The sequence below is a fragment of the Lupinus angustifolius genome, chromosome LG01, assembly GCF_001865875.1.
Source record: "Lupinus angustifolius cultivar Tanjil chromosome LG01, LupAngTanjil_v1.0, whole genome shotgun sequence".
Classification (NCBI taxonomy): domain Eukaryota; kingdom Viridiplantae; phylum Streptophyta; class Magnoliopsida; order Fabales; family Fabaceae; genus Lupinus; species Lupinus angustifolius.
In genome coordinates this window covers 18322-37656 of record NC_032009.1, presented here as the reverse complement: position 1 = coordinate 37656, position 19335 = coordinate 18322, and the positions used below count along the sequence as shown (strand labels likewise).

General features: G+C 35.3%; 5 protein-coding genes and 1 long non-coding RNA gene across 6 annotated transcripts; 1 reads left to right on the top strand and 5 right to left on the bottom strand.

Annotated features, from left to right (window-relative positions):
• LOC109343312 (probable serine/threonine-protein kinase PBL7) lies at window positions 439–2943 on the top strand. Its single transcript, XM_019581550.1, has 5 exons — window positions 439–733; window positions 1366–1550; window positions 1628–1817; window positions 1962–2353; window positions 2511–2943. Exons 1-5 carry the CDS (start codon window positions 586–588, stop codon window positions 2790–2792), a joined length of 1197 nt encoding a protein of 398 aa, XP_019437095.1. The 5' UTR covers window positions 439–585; the 3' UTR covers window positions 2793–2943.
• LOC109343304 (basic 7S globulin-like) lies at window positions 3446–4882 on the bottom strand. Its single transcript, XM_019581538.1, has one exon. It carries the CDS (start codon window positions 4880–4882, stop codon window positions 3521–3523), a length of 1362 nt encoding a protein of 453 aa, XP_019437083.1. The 3' UTR covers window positions 3446–3520.
• LOC109343349 lies at window positions 5572–6666 on the bottom strand. The gene is made up of 2 exons (XR_002107195.1): window positions 6481–6666; window positions 5572–6287 (listed from the first exon to the last, which is right to left on the bottom strand). It is a non-coding gene; the product is annotated as an uncharacterized LOC109343349 (long non-coding RNA).
• On the bottom strand, window positions 6781–19106 carry LOC109343296 (aspartic proteinase-like). Its single transcript, XM_019581527.1, has 14 exons — window positions 18794–19106; window positions 18651–18711; window positions 18460–18554; window positions 18237–18349; window positions 17979–18147; window positions 17863–17902; window positions 17678–17742; window positions 16976–17089; window positions 16782–16846; window positions 16536–16692; window positions 16336–16455; window positions 15841–15929; window positions 15678–15767; window positions 6781–6791 (listed from the first exon to the last, which is right to left on the bottom strand). Exons 1-13 carry the CDS (start codon window positions 19073–19075, stop codon window positions 15683–15685), a joined length of 1455 nt encoding a protein of 484 aa, XP_019437072.1. The 5' UTR covers window positions 19076–19106; the 3' UTR covers window positions 6781–6791; window positions 15678–15682.
• Window positions 7739–10456, bottom strand: LOC109343288 (ankyrin repeat domain-containing protein 13C-like). Its single transcript, XM_019581514.1, has 2 exons — window positions 9071–10456; window positions 7739–8331 (listed from the first exon to the last, which is right to left on the bottom strand). The coding sequence occupies exons 1-2, from the start codon at window positions 10454–10456 to the stop codon at window positions 7969–7971; spliced, it is 1749 nt and encodes a 582-aa protein (XP_019437059.1). The 3' UTR covers window positions 7739–7968.
• On the bottom strand, window positions 11893–13847 carry LOC109343328 (putative lactoylglutathione lyase). The gene is made up of 9 exons (XM_019581574.1): window positions 13758–13847; window positions 13571–13687; window positions 13368–13492; window positions 13204–13268; window positions 12898–13110; window positions 12714–12761; window positions 12489–12596; window positions 12256–12408; window positions 11893–12120 (listed from the first exon to the last, which is right to left on the bottom strand). The coding sequence occupies exons 2-9, from the start codon at window positions 13657–13659 to the stop codon at window positions 12076–12078; spliced, it is 846 nt and encodes a 281-aa protein (XP_019437119.1). The 5' UTR covers window positions 13660–13687; window positions 13758–13847; the 3' UTR covers window positions 11893–12075.

Below are 19335 nucleotides of genomic sequence, written 5' to 3'. Positions count from 1 at the left end.
GTGCTTCCGCATTGTGCTCTAACCTTAACAAAGATGATGTATGTGATTATATGAAAAAAAAAAAGTGATATTGCTCTAATTTTTTAAGAGATATAATAAATTATAAATTAATGTGTAGGATCAACATTCTTCCACTACAAATAGTCACGTATATATCTGTGGATGTTCCCGGTTTGAATATGACTGTCTCCAGTTTGAAGATACTCATGGGAAACCAATAAAACATGACAAAGAAAAACAGCTGACATTAACTAATTATCCATTACGTTCCACCAAAGAAAAAAAGCTGTCCATTACTATGTTGTGAAACTAATCCTAAAACTAAAATTAGAAATCACATTTATCTTATAAACACACATAGAAAACAGATTTCCGAGTTTCTGGACCCTACATGAAAGCTGCCATCGAATCTATAACTATATATATTTCCTAAATTGATTCCTCATTTTCTTCTTTGTGCTGTTCCTCTTTTGATTATCATTTGTTCATACAAAATTCTTGTTCTGAGAGGCATAAAGTTATTGGGTTTATTATATGTTAAGGTTAAAAGCCTTAACATAATTATAATATATCTGGGTTAGTACCATGGGAAGGGCTGAGAAAATGAGTTGCTTCACATGCTCTCATCCGGACACGCTCTCTTTCAGAACTAGTCCTACCCAAAATTCTAAAGACACTGGAAAAAGAACGTTGAAATCATTTGTCAGAGATATGTCACTTAAATTTAAATCAGGTGCATTGCTCATATATATATTGTTGGAATTCATTATCACCTTTTTGTTTGTATGTCTGATATCTTATATATTTTGCTTTTTAATCTGATAGAATGGAGGTTGGTTTTTATTTAATTGATTAAAAGACCATTAAAAAATTTATTCAATTTATGCCACGCTTTAGAGTTTTTGACAGATTGCTTCATGAAATTTCCAATTTTTAAAAGAATGAAGGCTAAATTTGAATTATTTCAACGTGGGTACCCCACTTTTTATTAATATCCCAAAGATTATGCAAAATTGTTAAATGTTCCATATTTGAAAGCATGGCTTGAATTGGAAATATGGGTGCATGATTTGTACAAGAATGGTGTTATTTGCATAATTATTATTATTTGCACATCAAAACACTATAAAAAAAGAATGAGAATGTGATAATGTATTTGTACAAGATTACTTTTTCACAAGGATACTGAATAGTTATGTTATGTAAAAGGTTTGTATAGGATAAAGTAATGATGAAAGTTTGACAAATATAACTTGCAGCTAGGATTGTTTGTTGAACATACATACATACATAATTCATGAACCCAGATAGCATAAGGAAAATATCGTGATGTGTTTTTTTAACTTTGATGTTTCTTAAATGCAGATAGAAGCAGGCAGAGACAGATTATTGCAGCAGAGATACTAAAATATGGAACTGCTAAAAATCATGTTGAGGTATTCACATATCAAGAACTGGCTGGTGCAACCGATAACTTCAATCCTGAATGTCTTATTGGCGAGGGTGGATTCGGGAGCGTGTACAAGGGATACATAAAAAGCATTAAACAAGTATGTATTAATCTGTGTAGAGTTTGAAATAAGTCTCATGCATGCTCTAAAATATTTGATTGATATATGTACTATAGAGTGTGGCTGTGAAGCAACAGAACAGGAATGGATTGCAAGGACCGCGAGAATTCCTCGCAGAGGTGCTGATGTTAAGCTTGGTGAAGCACCCTAACCTTGTCAAGCTCATTGGTTATTGTGCAGAAGGTGATCAAAGGATTTTAGTCTATGAATTCATGCCCAATGGAAGCTTGGAAGATCACCTTCTAGGTATCATATCTCATCTCATTTTACTATATTTCTTAATCAATTAAATTCTATGCTACTTCCAATAGGGTTGTTTTTGTCTTACGTTTAGGGTTTATGGTTTTAGGGCTTATAGAATTCATCTTATTTTATTTATAAATATGATAGATATAGGTGGAGATGAGGAGGGACTAGATTGGGAAAGAAGGATGAAAATAGCAGAAGGTGCAGCTAGAGGACTTGAATATCTTCATGAAACTGCTGATCCACCAGTGATATACCGTGATTTTAAAGCATCAAACATATTATTAGATGAAGATTTCAATCCCAAATTGTCTGATTTTGGACTTGCAAGGATGGGTCCTACAGGAGGCAAGGACCATGTCTCAACAAGGGTCATGGGAACTTATGGTTATTGTGCACCTGAATACGCTTCCACTGGTCAGTTAACTACGAAATCAGATGTTTATAGTTTTGGTGTAGTGCTTTTGGAAACAATCACTGGTAGGAGAGTAATTGACTATCAAAGACCAACAGAGGAGCAAAATTTGATCGATTGGGTATGTTATCTTCCAATTTATGCTTTTACTTTCCAACTCTCATATTCATCACAAGTTTAGCTATGTTTTTTTTATGCTTAAAATGAATAAATACGCTCTAATAATAGATACTACAAAACATGGTATTTAAGGTTGTCCTTGTTTAATGAACTTGAAGGCACATCCTTTGTTTAAGGACAGAAGCAAGTTCATTCTAATGGCAGACCCTTTGCTTAAAGATAAGTTCCATGTGAAGAGTCTATTTCAAGCACTTGCTGTGGCTGCAATGTGTCTCCAAGAGGAAGCTGATACACGACCTCATATGAGTGATGTTGTAACAGCTCTTCATCATCTAGCAAATCAAAAAATTAGACAAAAAGAGATTCCAAAGGAACCATTCATAAAGAGTGCTGGCCATGTTGAATCATTGGGTGGTTTAAATTCATATATTCACCCATGAGTCTGTGCTTTTAGTTATTATAACCCTTGTTGTAAAATCCCCTCCTAGAGTCTTCAGCATACAATATATTTTTAGTTCAAAACTTTAAATTTCATCTATTGCTAGTGTACAACAGTTTGCAACACTATGGTTCAAAAATAAATTCTTAATTCATCGCTTTTTTACCATTTTCTGTTGCTGTTACATATCACCGAACTACCCTTTACATGTTTAGACATATTAATTTAAGTTGAAGGTACTATCTGCACTATTTTCCTATTTTCTAAATAAATTAAATTAATGTTTATTTTATTGGGTTTTGGCATGAAATATGATCTGCAAATTAGGAGAAAGCATACGAGGTTGATGTATTTTTTAACATACATGCTTGACCTAAAACCTTTGACTTTTCCATCTTCCACTTGAGCAATTTTATTTTCACATGAAAGAAGTCTAAATAGATATAGTTTTATTTATAAAAAAATCATCAAACTCATTGGTTGAGGGGAAGGTTGATGACTTGAAGTTGAAGCTAAACCCACTGTAGACCAAAAGAAAATAATGTTATAACTAGTACAAAGGTTTTGGAGAACTACTTTTATTTTTTTAAGAATAGAGAAATGAAAATTTGATTTATAACGAAATTATCCAACCAAAATATGTATTGGGTTGTATGTTACCATTACAAACTGATAGTGAAATCAGCACTTATTCAGCACAAAGTGCATTTGGAACAAAATATTGATAACTTAGAATGTTGTAGAGTGTGAACAGCTTGAATTGCGAAGAAGAAGGGAAGAGGTGAAACCGAATTTTAAGGAAACTAGATCAAACTCCACAAAATTGTCCTCCAATTGATGACCACCAATGACAATTGAAGTAGCAAGTGGAGTAGTAGGTTCTAAACCAGCTCCATCAACAAATGCAAGACATAACACATTCTTCTTATCAACTTTGACCATTGAATTTGCACCATATATTCTCCATTTAACTCCACCTTTCAGCAACAGATCAATACTTGGCACATCTGGTCCAGTAACACTATTCCTAATGGTTCTTGCATCAAAGCATGCCCCAAATGGTGCAACTGCTTTCACTCTCTTTATTTTTCTCACTGAAGCTTTGTTAACAAAATAATTCACAAGTGGCTGATAGATAGAAGTGTGTAATTTGGTGTAAGGAATTACTGTACTAAGTTTGGTACCCCCATGTCCTTCTTTGTTAATTGATAGCAGGGAAGTATTAAAGTTGAGAACTTGGTTGTCAACTTTTATTGACTTCAACCGAATGAAATACTCAGTGGAAGGATCATTATCATAGATTGGTCCTGTACTATGGCGGTTGAAAACAAGTGGGGTGTAGTTTAGAATTTTGGAAGCTTTAAGGTGAGGGGAAAAATAAGGGTCCTCACCAACAAAGAGAACCCCATTATTATGTCCTTTCTCTTCAGAAGTTGAAGGTAAACAAAGAGAAAACTTACGATGAAGCTTATATTTGTTTGCTAGTTGTGTTGGTAATGAAATAGAAGTCCTTGCAAGACCTAACACTCCTTTCTTCCCTTTGGCTAGGCCTCCTAGGAAGCCATCAATCCCAAACTTATCAGGGTATACACATGAAGAAATGAAGCTTGGGATATATGCATTGGAAACAACTACAGATGAACCATTATTAGTTGTATAGGTAGAACTAGAAGACAATAATATATCCTCTCCCACGTCTCCACTTACAAAGAACTCACCAAAGGGGTTGTATGGTTCAACACCACAAGTGTTGTTTGTGCATCCTGTTTTAAGAGGGTGGTTAGTGCAGTTAATGCAATCTGTGCCTTTGGCAATTTTGCATTGCTTTGTGCCACAGTGAAGAGGTTTGTAGGTTGTGGAGTTGTAGTTGTTGCCGCACTCAAACCATAGGAAACGTTCTCTAATATCAATAACAACATCTAACTTCACTGGGGGAGTTCCCATTTGAATAGAAGTATAGTATTGAAGAGTTGATGGATCTTTGTTAATGGGAAGGTGAAAGGCATGATAGGGTTTAATAGATTTCAATGCAATTGATAAAGACAAGAGTGAAAGGAGGAAGAAGAAATGCAAGGCATAAGAAGAAGACATTGTGAAAATATATGGTACAAGTACTAGGAGTAGTGATTAAACCCAGTGTTGATAGCTCCTTTATTATATACATTATACAAGATGGGATCGGATCCATTCTTAAACAATGTTGTGGCCATGTGAATATGTGATCAAACTTTTGGTCAAAAATGACAACTCACTCGTCATCTACACGCTTCAACACTCAACTTCAATCAATTCTAGGAGTTGACCTTCACTTTTTAAATAACATATAATGCTAGCTACATCCTATTGCTTTTTCACACTAAATTTTTCGTATACAGATATATGCCATTGTTAACTACCAAATGATACATATTAGCCTTTATATGGGTAAAGGGTGACATTTATCACCTTAATGTCAGTATCTAATGAAATAGTAAAACGATATAATAACATTTCTCTTGATAAAAGGAAAAGCAATTAACAAACTGTGTAGATGAATTTGATGAATGCATGGAGTAACTACGTTAGCTAGTTTGCACGTGACTACTGTTAGCTCAACACCTATATCCATTCCCACTTGTGTTATCTGTTATATTTAAAGCATGAGCACAAATCAAGTGTACCAGATTTAATGCTCAAAATCAGTTGTGAATTATGTTTCTGGTACACATATGTTGTCCCACATTTAATGTTATTTATGAGGAAAATAAGGATAATGATGGCTTTGTTTACATGACATACAGTGGAGAGAATACATTCGGATTCAAAATAGGCACAATTTGTGATAACACATGTAAATAGTTTCTGCAAGATGTAAATTCTCTGCCATCAATAATCAATCACTCCATGTCTATTCTGATTATTGCTTATGATGTGCCTATCTGTTGAGCAATATTATCCCACACTTTGGCTATGCCTTTTATCTTGAAATTATGGATTTGAATGGATAAATTTAGATATTATGATCTCACTGTTGAATTCTTTTTTAATTCAATGGCAATAATAGTTATTTTACATGATTTCTTTGTGTACAAGATAAGAGATAGGATAAATTATTTTGTGATGTCATATTTTGTTAAGCAATACACTGATCCACTATCCCAAAGAGTGTCTTTAGCAATCAATCAGTCAGTGTTAGGCAAAACAGTGAGCCACTAATTTAATTTCTAATTTTGTATAGAGGGTCTTGATGAATCATGAAGCAACGACTTATGTCATTCAATCTAGCTTAAGTGAATAAAAACAGCTTCAATTAGTTAAAACTGGTATCTACCATAGTACTGAAACAGAAGTGCACACATAATTTGAGACAATTTGAGGCACTTGCTTTTGCTTTGGTGAGACCACTCTTAGCACCTGAATTCTTGTTCTTGGTGTCATCATCTTCCATCGCACCAATACCACCAGCACCCCACTGTTCAGCCCAACTTGGTGCTTCACTTCCCATGTTTCCTGCTACCTTCCACAAAACAAGGATCAAGAGCTTCTTATATATTTCATATAAATATAACCATAAGCTTTTCATATATAAAGAATCAAGAGCTCAAATAAATCATTAAAGACCCAAGTCATAAAACTATGCTAGTTTTGAAATCTACAAATATTAAACTTCAAAGATAAACTATTAGAGAGAAGAATAATAGTACCACTACCTTGAATGACTCAGTTGAACTAAGTTATAGCTATATAGAGAGAGATGCATAGCCATGCTGAACTAATTTATTTTTATTTTTTCAACAACTCACCTATTTGAGTATTTCCATGTGATTAAGCAAACTATGTGCCATACCTTTCTTACATATTTAATTTTTAATACTCAACTTTATCATAAGCACAGATAGTGGTGACACTCATGTTATAGAAAAACTACTATTATCATACTCATTTCTAACTCAGCTCTATCTATTATATACTAAATAAATACATTAGGTCAACATGATAAGATAAAAATGGATATGATAACCTATTCTATTTTGCTGGGTAACCAAACTTTAAATTGTAACAAAATATAACATATTATCTTATTCTGTGTGACTTCCCTATTAACCAAATCAGCTATAATTAGAAAGTTTTATTATGAGTTGTGAGACACTTTCATAGAAGGCCAAAGGTATTTGTCATCCAATAATGTTCACTTTTATTAACAATGCATGAATCTGTTACTTAGCTGTTAAGAAGTCCCATCTAGTACATACTACCACTCAATAATTGTTTATACCACTGTTATTTCTTCTAATAGTTTTTCTTTTGCCTTTTTCAGCGTAAAAAATGGAAACTTGTGAGGGGACCAAACCACTTTTATATATGTTTAGAAGCAGTAAAAGAAATTATATTTCTTAAAATTATATCACTATTAAAATATTAATATTTCTTATTGCATCTAAAGATGTGGTTCAATGCTACACAGCAGAGTTAGAAAACTTTAAAAAGAAAAAGGAAGGGTTGTCCAGAGATGAGAAAAAGGACTAAAGTTTAGAGAGAAACGTCTTTTGTACTAAGGGGATTGAATTATGCAGAGATAAAGTAAAAGTGAACAAGAGCCTCAATCAAATGAATAACTATAACACAAGTACAATATAGAAAATCAATACTTTGGGCGCTATTTTAGAGAATTGATTGGAGAAGATAATTCTTATTTGAAGAGATTCCCACAGTCAACAACAACTTGTACGTAAATCAATTAAGTGAAGAAATTGAGAGACTCTAAATCTCAAATATACTTGGATTCCAAAATTAAATTCATTTTCCTTTTGAGCTGGAGTGTGCATTTGAACCACAGATATATCTACCTTCTCTTCATCAATATCTAAATGTTAGCCCCTTACCCTAAGCAGCAAATGCAGTATGCAGAATTTGACAAAATGAAAGAAAAGAACCTATATATTATAAGACTGAAAAAATAAAACTGTAAGCAAAGAAACATAGCTTTAATTAGCCACTAAGTACCCTTTTCTATGAACACCAATTTTCTTCTCCATGCCACAGTTGGTTGGAAAATTAGACGGTATATCTACATTGTGGTCGCAAGTTGGCGTTAAAAACAAGTAACAATTAACAAATAAAGACAACATCCTATTCATTCATATCTCTCTTATCCAATCCTACCAGAATAGAATTGTTTAGTTTCCCTTTGTTTTTTTTTACTTGGACTTTCTCACGGACTTGGATTTCTTCATTTTCTTTGATTTATCATCCACACCAGTACTGCTCCACGTATATCCATTAGGAATGGCAAAAGGGTCTGAATCCAATGACATGGAAGAACATTTTTGTTGTTGCAGCTTAGTCGATTGGCTATTGTTTCGTCTAAGCCATGTGGATGGTGCAGATGAAGTTGAGTACCGGATTTCTTCTGGCTTTTGCTTTTCATCTCCATCTTCACTGCTTGTGACCAAATGCCTTGGACTTGAGAATGGAGTGAAGAATTGCTCCACAGGTTGCAGCTCCACAAACTTTGTGAACGTTATCACTACTTTTACTGTAGGGACCACCGGTATAGCCACCTGACCCGAAACAATAGAAAACAGAAAATCTTTTTGATAAATTAACTTATTGAACATAACCTACAAACCCATATTTGACAGTTTAATACCTATGCAAGTTTCATCATCTACAGTTGATGATTAACACATGGTATGGTTGGTGATATGCATAGATATTAAACTCTATTTTATAAGCTACTTCAGAAAAATTATAACTCTAGCCGTCTGTTATCTTATGCTCCTATCGGTTAGTTTATGAATTGATCTCATCATGCAAGTTTGATTCAGTGAGCTAATTGATGTGCTTTAAACATAACACATTTAACTCCAAATCATAAATCAAATAAAATCAACCATGCTGCATCTTTAAGCATATTGATGTTATGGTACTTGTTGTATTAATAAGGTTTATCAATGGTCAACAGGATAGTGCCAAACAGAAAAGTACTGAAATGCCAAGACATCCTGGGGTGGGACCAGATTGTACCATTGGCCTGTATGCATGGGGTCCACATTACTCATGACCCTTGATTCAAATGAGGGTCCTAAGTAACCGACCACATGGGTCCCACACAGTCCCACCAAAGCTTCTACTAGCATGTCAAGTCATGCTGTTGCTTGCTGAAACCACCAAATCCCCACACCATACATAACATATATAATAATAATTATCACAAAATTCCAAAACAGAATCTGATTTTATAACTTAAAAGACAGATTTGCACCTCAAAATAAAGTTTATTACAAATAACTCCCTTACCTTTACCGGGAACGTTCCCGGTGGGAACTTTGTTGTGAGTAACTCTCTGAGCCTCCTAACCGCTTTAACCTTGTTGGCAAGAATGTCCAGTAACGGTAACAGCTCCTCCGTCTTTAACGGAAACTGCTCCGTTAGCCACACCGACGGCCGTAAACTCTTAACATACTCTTTCTCCTTTGTCTGCGGTGTCGCCGTCATAGTAACGCTAGCAGTTACCGATGACATTCTCGGCGGTGCAGTGGCTGTTGAAGGTAGGTCCACGCTGTTCCTTCCCACTGGGACCCACTCCCTCTCCTGACTCACGAAACTGCTGTGTCTTCTCTTATCGTGCAAAGGGAATGGGTTCTCCGCGACGAGAAAACCGTCTTCATCTTCGTCTAGTTCTAACGGTAGAACCTGTTCACTTCCAGCCACATCAGATTCGTTAGTGGCGACTTTCCGTGACCGGAAACTGAAAACGACGTTGTTCATTTCGTACACCTTTGCTTTCCACTCTCCAACGCTCTCTGTTTTCTCTTGTTTTCTCCAATTGGTTCTTCTCACTAGCTCGGCATTTGTGACATCCATTCCGGGACGGTAAACGCTCGTCTGAGAGCAGAATCCTTCTATGTCAGACTCGCTCATCGGTCCTCCGGCGTTCTCAAACGCATCAAAGATTTTACGGTCGTCGCGGTTAAGAACTAGTAACGAACCGGAGGAGATATTGTGTGTGAGATCTCCGTCGCCGAGGAAGAGGAAGCTCTGATCAGCGCGCTGGATCTTCAAGCCATCGAAGCCAGCGAGAGAGGTATCAGCGCGGAGATTCCCGCCGAGCTTCCAGATTTTGTAGGTGTCTGAGGGAGCGATCTTGCCGACAAATGGAATGACGGAGCTCTCGAAATGGAAGGAGATTTCCATGTAGAAATCTTTCATACGGCGGAGGACAGAGATGACGCGAGGCAAACGGCGGCGCCATTTGGACCAGGCGTTGAGGTGGTGGAGACGGAGGAGAACATGTGAAATATCAGAGGCGCGGCGGCAGAGAGCTTCCTGTAAAGCATTCCATCCAGCAGAATTCTGAAGGGAGACGTCAGCGCCGGCATTGGCTAGAATGCGGGCGGCGAAGACGTCGTTGAGGCGAACAGCTATATGGAGAGGAGTTTCTCTATTAGGAACGTCACGGCGGTCAAGAAGGGCTGAGATCTGATCCGCAACGCGCTCTTGAGCGAGTGAGTCAGAGTCAGTTAGAGTTTTAGAAGGATCTGGAAGACGAGGAAGCGTAGAGATTAATCTAGAGAGTTTGGTGTGGTCTCCCAAAACGACAGCGTAATGAACAGGGCTGTGAGCGTAATGCTCAGGCTTAATCACTGAAAACGACGTCGTAGGAGGAGTGGTGGGTTTGGCCATGATAGAATAGAGAAAGGGAAAGGGGAATTTCAACTTCAACTTCAACTTCAACTTCAACTTCAACTTCAACTAGTAGGGAGTAGTAAAAGGAAAGGGAGAAAAGGAGAAAGGGTATTATGGTAAAAGGAAAGGGACATTGGGATTGATTGGATGGGTATGGAAGGGACGAATCGAACACAAAAAAGAGTAAGTGTTGTAAGTGTAGCAAGTGTGAGAGGGGCACGGCTTTTGGTAAAAAATTAATAGAAATAATAGTAATAGTGGACAAAAGGCTATGGGCTGAGGTAACAACAATGCAATTATCCATTTCATTGTTGATGTTGTAGTCATTGGTAGAAGTCTATTACTGAGTTTAGGATGAAAAGTATATTTTAATATAATAGCATATGTAGGTAGAGGCGTAGTTGGGTGTACCTATCTTCATTTGGATTTGGATTTGTTTGAGTGTACATGTCTGCATAACGTTACCGTACACTTTAGTCAGACCTACCAATACTCCCATATGACCTTGTCCTTTATTATTATCAGATCAATATATTAATCATTATCTCCTTCCTCATTGCTTTTTATTATATGTGCTTCTTCAGTCAATTTTGTATTTTCATAATCATTTCTTTCTTCATTTGACGGTTGCAGCATGGAGATTTGGTCTAAAGTAGATATTGATAATTTCAAAGCAGTGAGCAAATACATAGTGGCCTTTATTCATTTCTGATATTTTAAGCTTGAGGGAATGAGAGGGACCCTTTTGGTCTTAGATTTACTTGTTAGAGTTGTGTATGAATAAAGATTGTTGAATGCTTTTGTTACACCCAAACCCCAGTTTTGAATAAGTATCTTTATTAAAATAATATTGATGAAAATGATATTGCTTTAGCCTATGAACCCCAAAATGTATGATCTTAACTCTTAACTCTCACTTCTTAAGCCTTTCTTTGCTTCCAAACCTCCTCCTCATTTGCCTCCTTCTCTTTCTATCAATTATTCTACTCAGATTCCCAATCCAAGATCTCATTTTTTCTATCAATTCTTTGGCTCATAGAGCTATCACTCCTCTCCAAGACTAGCATTGTTGAAGCGTAGAAAGTAAAACATACATGCTTCACTTCAGATAGAGAGTAATCCATTATTTGATATTTGTGAGTTTTTACCAATGGTCTATGCTTTATCCGGGTTTAGGTTTACTTCTTGTTTACGTTTTTAATGAATCTACTCAGTATCCCACTTTCTCATATTTGCAGCTATGGGTTCTCTTGTATAATCTATCTATTGCATATTTCATTTTATCTACCTTGGAACTTCTAATTTTCTAAGATAGGATTGGATAATGATGTCATTCCAGGATGCTTTTTATAGGTTGATCGATTGGTTAGGATGAATGATGGTTAAATGGATTTTTTGCAACCCTTTTTATAGGTCCAGTTTTAAAACACTGCTAAGCGACATTTAATACTTGAATATTATATTAATGATAGAGCATGTTACATAACCACATAGAAACAAGGATACTGAAAGTAGTAAATATAAATAAAGGTACAAGGATGAGTGATCAATGCTAGACAGCTTATTCACACAAAAGCAGTACAGCTACTTATTTTTGTTGTTGTAAAGCTCATTCTTCACTGCTGCAGTTCCTTCAGGAAATCTTCATTGTCAACGAATGCCTACAAAATGAATTATGAATTATAACACAGTGCATTGCACTCTATCAGCACCAATAATTATGAGGCTAATTCACACGGATTAACATAAAAATATAACATCAAATTAAGTTAAAATGGTAGAAAGTGGAGACTTACAGTTTTCCAGCCTTCTGGATCTAAGAAAGAAGTGATTTTGGTTTTAAGGCCGGGAAGGGGCCCAGGTTCCCGAATAATCTTCCCTCCGACTTCTTCTATGACTTTCTTAACTAACTCTGCAGTCTTGTATACGTCATCAGTGCCAACAGCAATCTGATACATGCCACACAAAGTTTATCAAGTCTAGGCTACAATAAAGTAAGGTAATATAACCTATTAACGAACACACTAACCTGTGCATAAGCATCTCCCTTTGAGTATTCAGTGACACCATAATTATATGTCAATTCTAACACAGTTGTCTCATTCTCATCTGCATACCCAAGAGCTGCTACAGTGTACTGCAGAACATGCAAGATGCAGCATCAGTGGGATAGGTTCAACAATCAACATGTATTATATATATATATATATATATATATATTAATTACTAAGGTTAAGTTGATAAGGAAGTTCACCTTGGACTCAGGCCTATCATCCTTCCTCACAACCTTCAAGCCCAAAGCCTGTCACAATATTCAAATCACATATCATCAGATGCAGTTCTGTACTTAAAGCTATGAGTTCCTGAACTAGATCCTTAATTCATAGGAAGTAGGAGATCAAAATTTGATCCTTAAATATTTGGACATGGAGTGGTACCTTTTCATAAAACTTAATTGCACGGTCTAAATCACCAACACGAAGTGCTATTTGAGCAAATGGATCAGTGATTGAAGGTCTTTGGATTAGTGCAAAAGGGTAACCATCAGGATCCTTTACAAAGGCAATGATAGTTGTTCCACCCTCAACTGGACCAGGTTCCCTTGTGATTTTTCCGCCCTTGGCTCTTATGTTTTCAACCAATTTGTAAACCTGAAAATTCAAGTAAAACTCAAATGCTTCATTTTGTTCACACTGTAAAATAGATGCTCAAGCTTCTGTTAAGTTACATTCTAGCTTACTTACATCTTGAGTTGCAATACCAAAATGTACAAAGCCATCTCCAATGTCATATGAGGTCACTCCATAATCTGACAATAAAAACACATTCAAGGACAAATAAATGGTAACTAAATGTTGGAGGAATACAACAAAATAAGGTAAATTATATTATAATGAAAGAATCATACTGTATGTTAATTCAACAGCAAAATAGGATTCTTCAGGACCAAACCCAAGAAAAGCATTGGCATATTTCTCCTCTGGAACATCTCTTTGCCTCAAAAGCTTAAATCCAAGGCTCTCAGTATAAAACCTGACAAAACAGTGAGGAAATGTTAAGCATAAAGTTAAACATTACAAAAGTAATAATGAACAAGGACTCTCATTGTACTTGATGGTGCGCTCAAGATCCCCAACGCGGTAGACAGCATGAAGGAAGCGACGGTTATCTTTGTTAGGCCAGTCCAACAAATCAGCCATATTCAATGTTGGATGGAGTTGCTCTGATCTGAAACATAAGCCACAAACATAAGCCATAGATAGTGTAATAAATAGAGAGATAGAGATAAGAAGCTAACCAGTTGAGAATTGAGATAGAGTGAGTGTGTTTGTGATGAATAATATCATATGGCTATGCTGCTATATATAGAATAATATAATATAAGCTGTGTGATGCCACATACCAATTTAGTTATAAATAATAACACTTTACCCTCTCATTTTCTTAGCCACTCGACCAGATAGTTTATACTTTAATAATATGCATACTTTATATACAAAATGTAAACTGTGCTAATAGATATATTATCTTTTTCAATCGATACTCCTAATCCTTCAAATTTTTAAATGAAAATATTTCATATTTCTATATTACATGTGTCATTTCTTTCTTTCTTTTTTGATAAATTTATTTGTTAAGAGATGGAGAATAAGGGAAGTTCTTCATAATTTGTACCCCGATGCATAAAGTTAAAAGCACCGTACTGTATTCTTCCAAGTTAACGTCCAGATTCATATGAAGTTGTTTAGATTATGGTCATTGTCCTCATTTAGAAATAACAAAACCTTCTCTTCATTCTTAGTTTTCATTTGGTCCAACTTCTGGTCCAGATACAAATAACATACAACTACTTTTAATTCAAAATTTTAACCATAAATTTCCAACTACAGAATTTAAATTGCAATAATGGAATAATATCCTTTCTTTTGAATAATATGTTATATGTTTATATTAAATAAAGTTACATAATTGAAATTGCTTTTGAACACAATGTTTCTCCTTGGTAACTTAATTATAACATGGATGCACATTATTGGGAAATTTATCTCAATGATGCTAAAAAATACGGAAATACAAATTTTTTTGGGTCCATCTTTATATAACAAAACATATTTTTTCTTCACCTTGAGAAGTTGGTTTGACTCATACCAACTTCCGAACAATCAATCCATTTTGTTATTTAATATAATTCACGTTAAAAAAATTATACCAAGAAATTGATTAGGGTCAATTTGAATTTTCAAAGTGACTGAAAATTTGATGTTGAGAAATATAATCAATGTATGTTAGAAAGTTACCCATCGAAAATTCAGTTATCCTAAACCGACTTTTTAACAATAAAGAAATTTTTTTTTGTAAGTTTTTTTATAATTATGTATGTATTTTTATAACAATAATACATATATACTACACTAATATGTCTAACACAATTTGTCATAGAAAGATATTTTTTTCATAAAACATGGTACGTGGATAAACCTTGACCAGACACGTAACTTTCGCTATACTTGGACCATCTAGCCTCGGACAGCGTTCCACTGACACTGTCAGATTTGTTTGGCACACGTGGTAAGTGTTTTTCATGGAGATTGTGGAGTTTGAGTGAAAAAAAATGAAAAGATATCATGTCAATTTTAATTAATATTAATTATGATTATCAATATGAAATGATATATATTATATACTACTAATCATATATATATGATGAAAAATTTAAAAATTAATAATATTTTAGACTGAGAGATGTCATTTCTTTTTATGCAATTCAATGATCACATTATACACCTACAAATATGGTGAATGGATGACTCTAAGATAGATTAGACTAAGTTATGTTTATCCATTTTTCGACCCTAAATATTGAATGAGTCTAAATTTTGAACCAAACTTGACTCTAGACCCAATAAAATTCAATCATATTCAACTAAACCGAGTGAACATGAAAAATCCAAGTCTCATGACTTCTCTCCTCACCATAATGGTAATATCATCTTTTATTAAATCAATTTATTTCGAATTATTTGATTTGTATTTACAGATAATAATAAATTGATCCTTAATTAAACGTATAGTGGAGATAATAATAACAGTGTAAAAAACAGTGTGTAATGTTAAATCCATGAAATTTATGCAGCATACACACAATAATACATGCAAGTTGCAAAATAAGATAAGTAAAGAAGCGAGAGGCATGTCTACAGCAAATCCAACTAGTAACATGATTTATGCTGCTTCGGCAAATCCAACTCTCTTTTCACCAAAATCAAAGACCGTGTGATAGCGCCCCATGAAGACATCTCCAAGGATCCTGCACCATATATAAATCAAATTCATCACATATAATTCATCACATATAATTAAACACATTTCATTTCATGTACCAGAGAGGGCCACGTGGAGGAGGAATATCCAAAGCTGTAAAGCCACTAATGCATTCAGCTGCAGGACCTTCACCCACCTTCAGGATGTACTGGAAAATAAACCACATGAGGACACACACAACCAATTTGCATACAACTTATGCAACTATCCACTAATAACCACAAAAATATTATTACAGTAGTAGTAGTAGTTGAAGTCCATAACTTATAAATGTGACAGGGTAGGAAGTCAAGTATCATTTATCAACCAATGAACAAGAAAAACACAAGGCAAAAACACTAGGACCGTGGAAGATGTCAACCCATAATTCTTTCAAGTAAAGAAGCTATATGACATAACATACTGGAAAGCTTTTTTCAACTGATGTTAACTAGCTTCACGATGTTATTCCTATCTCCACATGATTTTTATCTCTTCATATAACATAAAGGGTAGTAACTAGCAAGTGATCAGCCCTTGTAAAAAGGAAACAATCAGGTTCTAGTACATCATACCTCTTGTGGGCCAAGATCAAAAATTCTTCCACCAATCGTCAAAGAAACAGTAGGCAATGAAGAGATACTTCCACAGTCAACAGCTGATTCTCCCATTGGACTTGGCATTCTATCACATAGCTGCAATATTGTCATGAAGGCTAGAGGGTCAAAAGAGGGATTGAGGTACTCAACTACAAAAACCAAGACAATTGACTAACCTGATTGACATAGCTTAGTATCCGATCTTGTGTCTGATTCTCACTCAGCTGCCTCTGTATCCAAACAACTGCCATCTCACATGCGGAGCAAGAAGCACCATGAAGACCACCAGATGTTTTTCTTTCATTCTCATCGACCACACTCTCGATACCCACACTAAAATGGCAAAACAAAAAAACGTGAATACATCGAACTATCTAAGTAATTGATAACAAAATCCAAAGAGTAAAATATGCGGGCCTTACTTCACCCCACGAGTACCATCAAAGGCGCACAATCCAATATCGGAACAGATCTTCTTTGGCTTTGCCTACAAGAGTTAAAGCTAAAACCATCAGAAAATTCTTTCTGAAAGATAACCAGAGATCTATCTAACATGCACACAACCTTGCAAAAATTAAATGCAACCAAAATATGCTATATTACAAATGTTACTCACTTCAGCCAAAAGCAAGTCCATGATTGTTTGCCCATACTGTGACACAACAGCCCTGCATTCTTTGCTTACAACTCCAGATGCTCCAATTGCATGATTTATCATAGTAATCACAGTCTATAATAACAAACAACATATTTGATTATAGAAACGCGCTAGTCAGGAGAAAGGGAAGGAAAAATAGTTAGGGAAATAACTTGGGGCCAATAGAGCAGTTAGTTAGTTAGCAAGAGGGGATCAGCTAGATAAACGGGAGATAAGGGTGAAAGGATTCTTTCAGAGAATGGTAAATAATAAGTGTTTTTCATCTTTCGCTACCGACCATCAATTTTTCAGTTGCTTATGCGTGTTTTATTAATTTGGTAACATAAACAATGCAACCACAATTGTCAATTTCTAAAGGCCCTAATATGCAACCACAAGAGACAATTCCCGGAGGAAGAACAAATTGAGTGCTGCATGTAATCATGTTAAAATAGTAAACTACCTAAAAGCGAAAAAGGAGGATGTATAACTGATACCTACCATTAGATGGATAAGCATTCAACAACTATAATTTAAGATCATCCATAAGAAAATTACTTTCATTCATCCTGTTTATCGCAGGTAACGGTGACAGTTGCTTAACTGGCTTTCCATCAAACTCCACAGTCAAAAAATTAAAGGCTTAAATGGCAACTTATTTGTAAAAGTATTTATTCATACCGTTGGACCTGCCAATAAAGAAGTCCCTGAGTCTGCAATTGCTGAACAGCCATTAGCACAATATCCTGAATAATAATATGATCAGGACATCAGGTCAGTCTAATTAATCACAGCCATGAACCATTTACGAAAATGCTCAAAACATCATAGGAAAAACTGAAAGGCATTTCTACTTATACACATACCAGAGGGTTTCCCGTCAATAAGTACATCTCCCATGTCAAACTGAACAAGGAAAAAATAAAGCATTCAGCATATTATATTTTAATAAATAAAACAAAGGTGATATTTGATTACTAACCTGCCAATATCCTTTTCTAGTTACAGGCACATAAGTGTGCTTTCCCCTGTAATGAGCAGGATCAACACCACCAAACACAATCTCACCCCCTTCCTCTTCCTCTGGGTTACGGTTGAGCCAAAATGAAAATACTGGTTCCTTAATAAGACCTTGTTCAAGCATATTATACCTGTGACATGCAGATCTAAGAATCACATGGGAATCAAATAAACATTTAACAAAATGATAAATCAACATTTAAAAAACGTTAACAGTTACCACACTGGAACAGCCTTTCCAACTGATATCTCTTGAAACCCAAGTCCTAGTATACCATCAAACTTTGCCACCAAAAATATAACACCAGGCTCTCTAGTTGCTTCAATAAATTCCTGGTGGGGATAAAAAAAGGTACTCAATCAATTATAAATTGACATAGTGAAGGATTTAAGCTCACACATCCTCTTCTATTGGCTGAAAAGGGATTGATAATCAGCATTACCTGGTTCTTTACAACTATGTCACCAACTCTGACACTGTCATAGCTAAAGAAGCCAGAAATTGCTCCAGTACCATACTGAATTGCAGCACGAGTTCCTAAATAACAAGAAGAAAAACTTCAAATGTCATAAGTAAAATCCCATATTCTATGTCCTTGAAATGGCATAAATGAGAAGTATATGATTTCCAAACCATTTTTCCTATACGAATTTGATTTGGTAGACTTGTACTTGGGATGGAAGTAGCATGAAACCTGCACCAATATGCAAAACGACACAAGGAAATTGGAGTTGGAAAATAATAACAAGTTCCCATAGTTGTAAAAAGAAGCTTACCGAGAAGGTACATTTGGAGGAAGGAAGCCAGAGATTAGAGCTACCAGTGTCAAAAATGACAGTGAACTTCTGAGGAGGATTTCCAATACCAATTTCACCATAATACTGAGCATCCAAGTAATTCTTCAACCCAACAATGTCAGTTTCGTCCATTCTTGAAGCAACACGATTGTTAGGATCCAATTTAACCCGTTTCAGTGCAATCCTATGCAACCCATGGTCACGTGACATTACACAACCAAACAACAACAACAACAACAAAGCATGCAATCCTTTACTCATCTTCACCTGTTTGCAGAAGAGAGAAACAAGTTGAGAGATGAAAACAGAGAATTCAAGACTTAGGAGTTAAGGCTCTGTCATATTATTTATTCCTTTCTTTCAGGGACAATTTCAACACTCGCTTCCCATCACATCTTAGCCGTACATCTATTCATTCTATATATTAATTGATATTATTTTTATAGTATAGTAGGATTTAGAAGATGATATATAATTGTTAATGCTCTCATATATATTATTTTAATATGTATGAGGGAGGG

What these genes read in the sequence shown, in the direction of transcription:
- LOC109343312 (XM_019581550.1), top strand. Translation starts at nt 586, where the DNA reads ATGGGAAGGGCTGAGAAAATGAGTTGCTTCACATGCTCTCATCCGGAC. An exon ending in GTCACTTAAATTTAAATCAG is followed by an intron (nt 734 to 1,365) that starts GTGCATTGCTCA and finishes TCTTAAATGCAG; the next exon opens with ATAGAAGCAGGCAGAGACAG. An exon ending in CTTGGAAGATCACCTTCTAG is followed by an intron (nt 1,818 to 1,961) that starts GTATCATATCTC and finishes TAAATATGATAG; the next exon opens with ATATAGGTGGAGATGAGGAG.
- LOC109343288 (XM_019581514.1), bottom strand. Translation starts at nt 10,456, where the DNA reads ATGGCCAAACCCACCACTCCTCCTACGACGTCGTTTTCAGTGATTAAG. An exon ending in CGGGAACGTTCCCGGTAAAG is followed by an intron (nt 8,332 to 9,070) that starts GTAAGGGAGTTA and finishes GTTTCGGGTCAG; the next exon opens with GTGGCTATACCGGTGGTCCC.
- LOC109343328 (XM_019581574.1), bottom strand. Translation starts at nt 13,659, where the DNA reads ATGGCTGATTTGTTGGACTGGCCTAACAAAGATAACCGTCGCTTCCTT. An exon ending in TTGGTATTGCAACTCAAGAT is followed by an intron (nt 13,111 to 13,203) that starts GTAAGTAAGCTA and finishes TTGAATTTTCAG; the next exon opens with GTTTACAAATTGGTTGAAAA. An exon ending in ATGATAGGCCTGAGTCCAAG is followed by an intron (nt 12,597 to 12,713) that starts GTGAACTTCCTT and finishes CATGTTCTGCAG; the next exon opens with TACACTGTAGCAGCTCTTGG.
- LOC109343296 (XM_019581527.1), bottom strand. Translation starts at nt 19,075, where the DNA reads ATGAGTAAAGGATTGCATGCTTTGTTGTTGTTGTTGTTGTTTGGTTGT. An exon ending in TATTGACGGGAAACCCTCTG is followed by an intron (nt 17,743 to 17,862) that starts GTATGTGTATAA and finishes ATTATTATTCAG; the next exon opens with GATATTGTGCTAATGGCTGT. An exon ending in TGGACTTGCTTTTGGCTGAA is followed by an intron (nt 16,847 to 16,975) that starts GTGAGTAACATT and finishes TAACTCTTGTAG; the next exon opens with GCAAAGCCAAAGAAGATCTG.
- LOC109343304 (XM_019581538.1), bottom strand. Translation starts at nt 4,882, where the DNA reads ATGTCTTCTTCTTATGCCTTGCATTTCTTCTTCCTCCTTTCACTCTTG.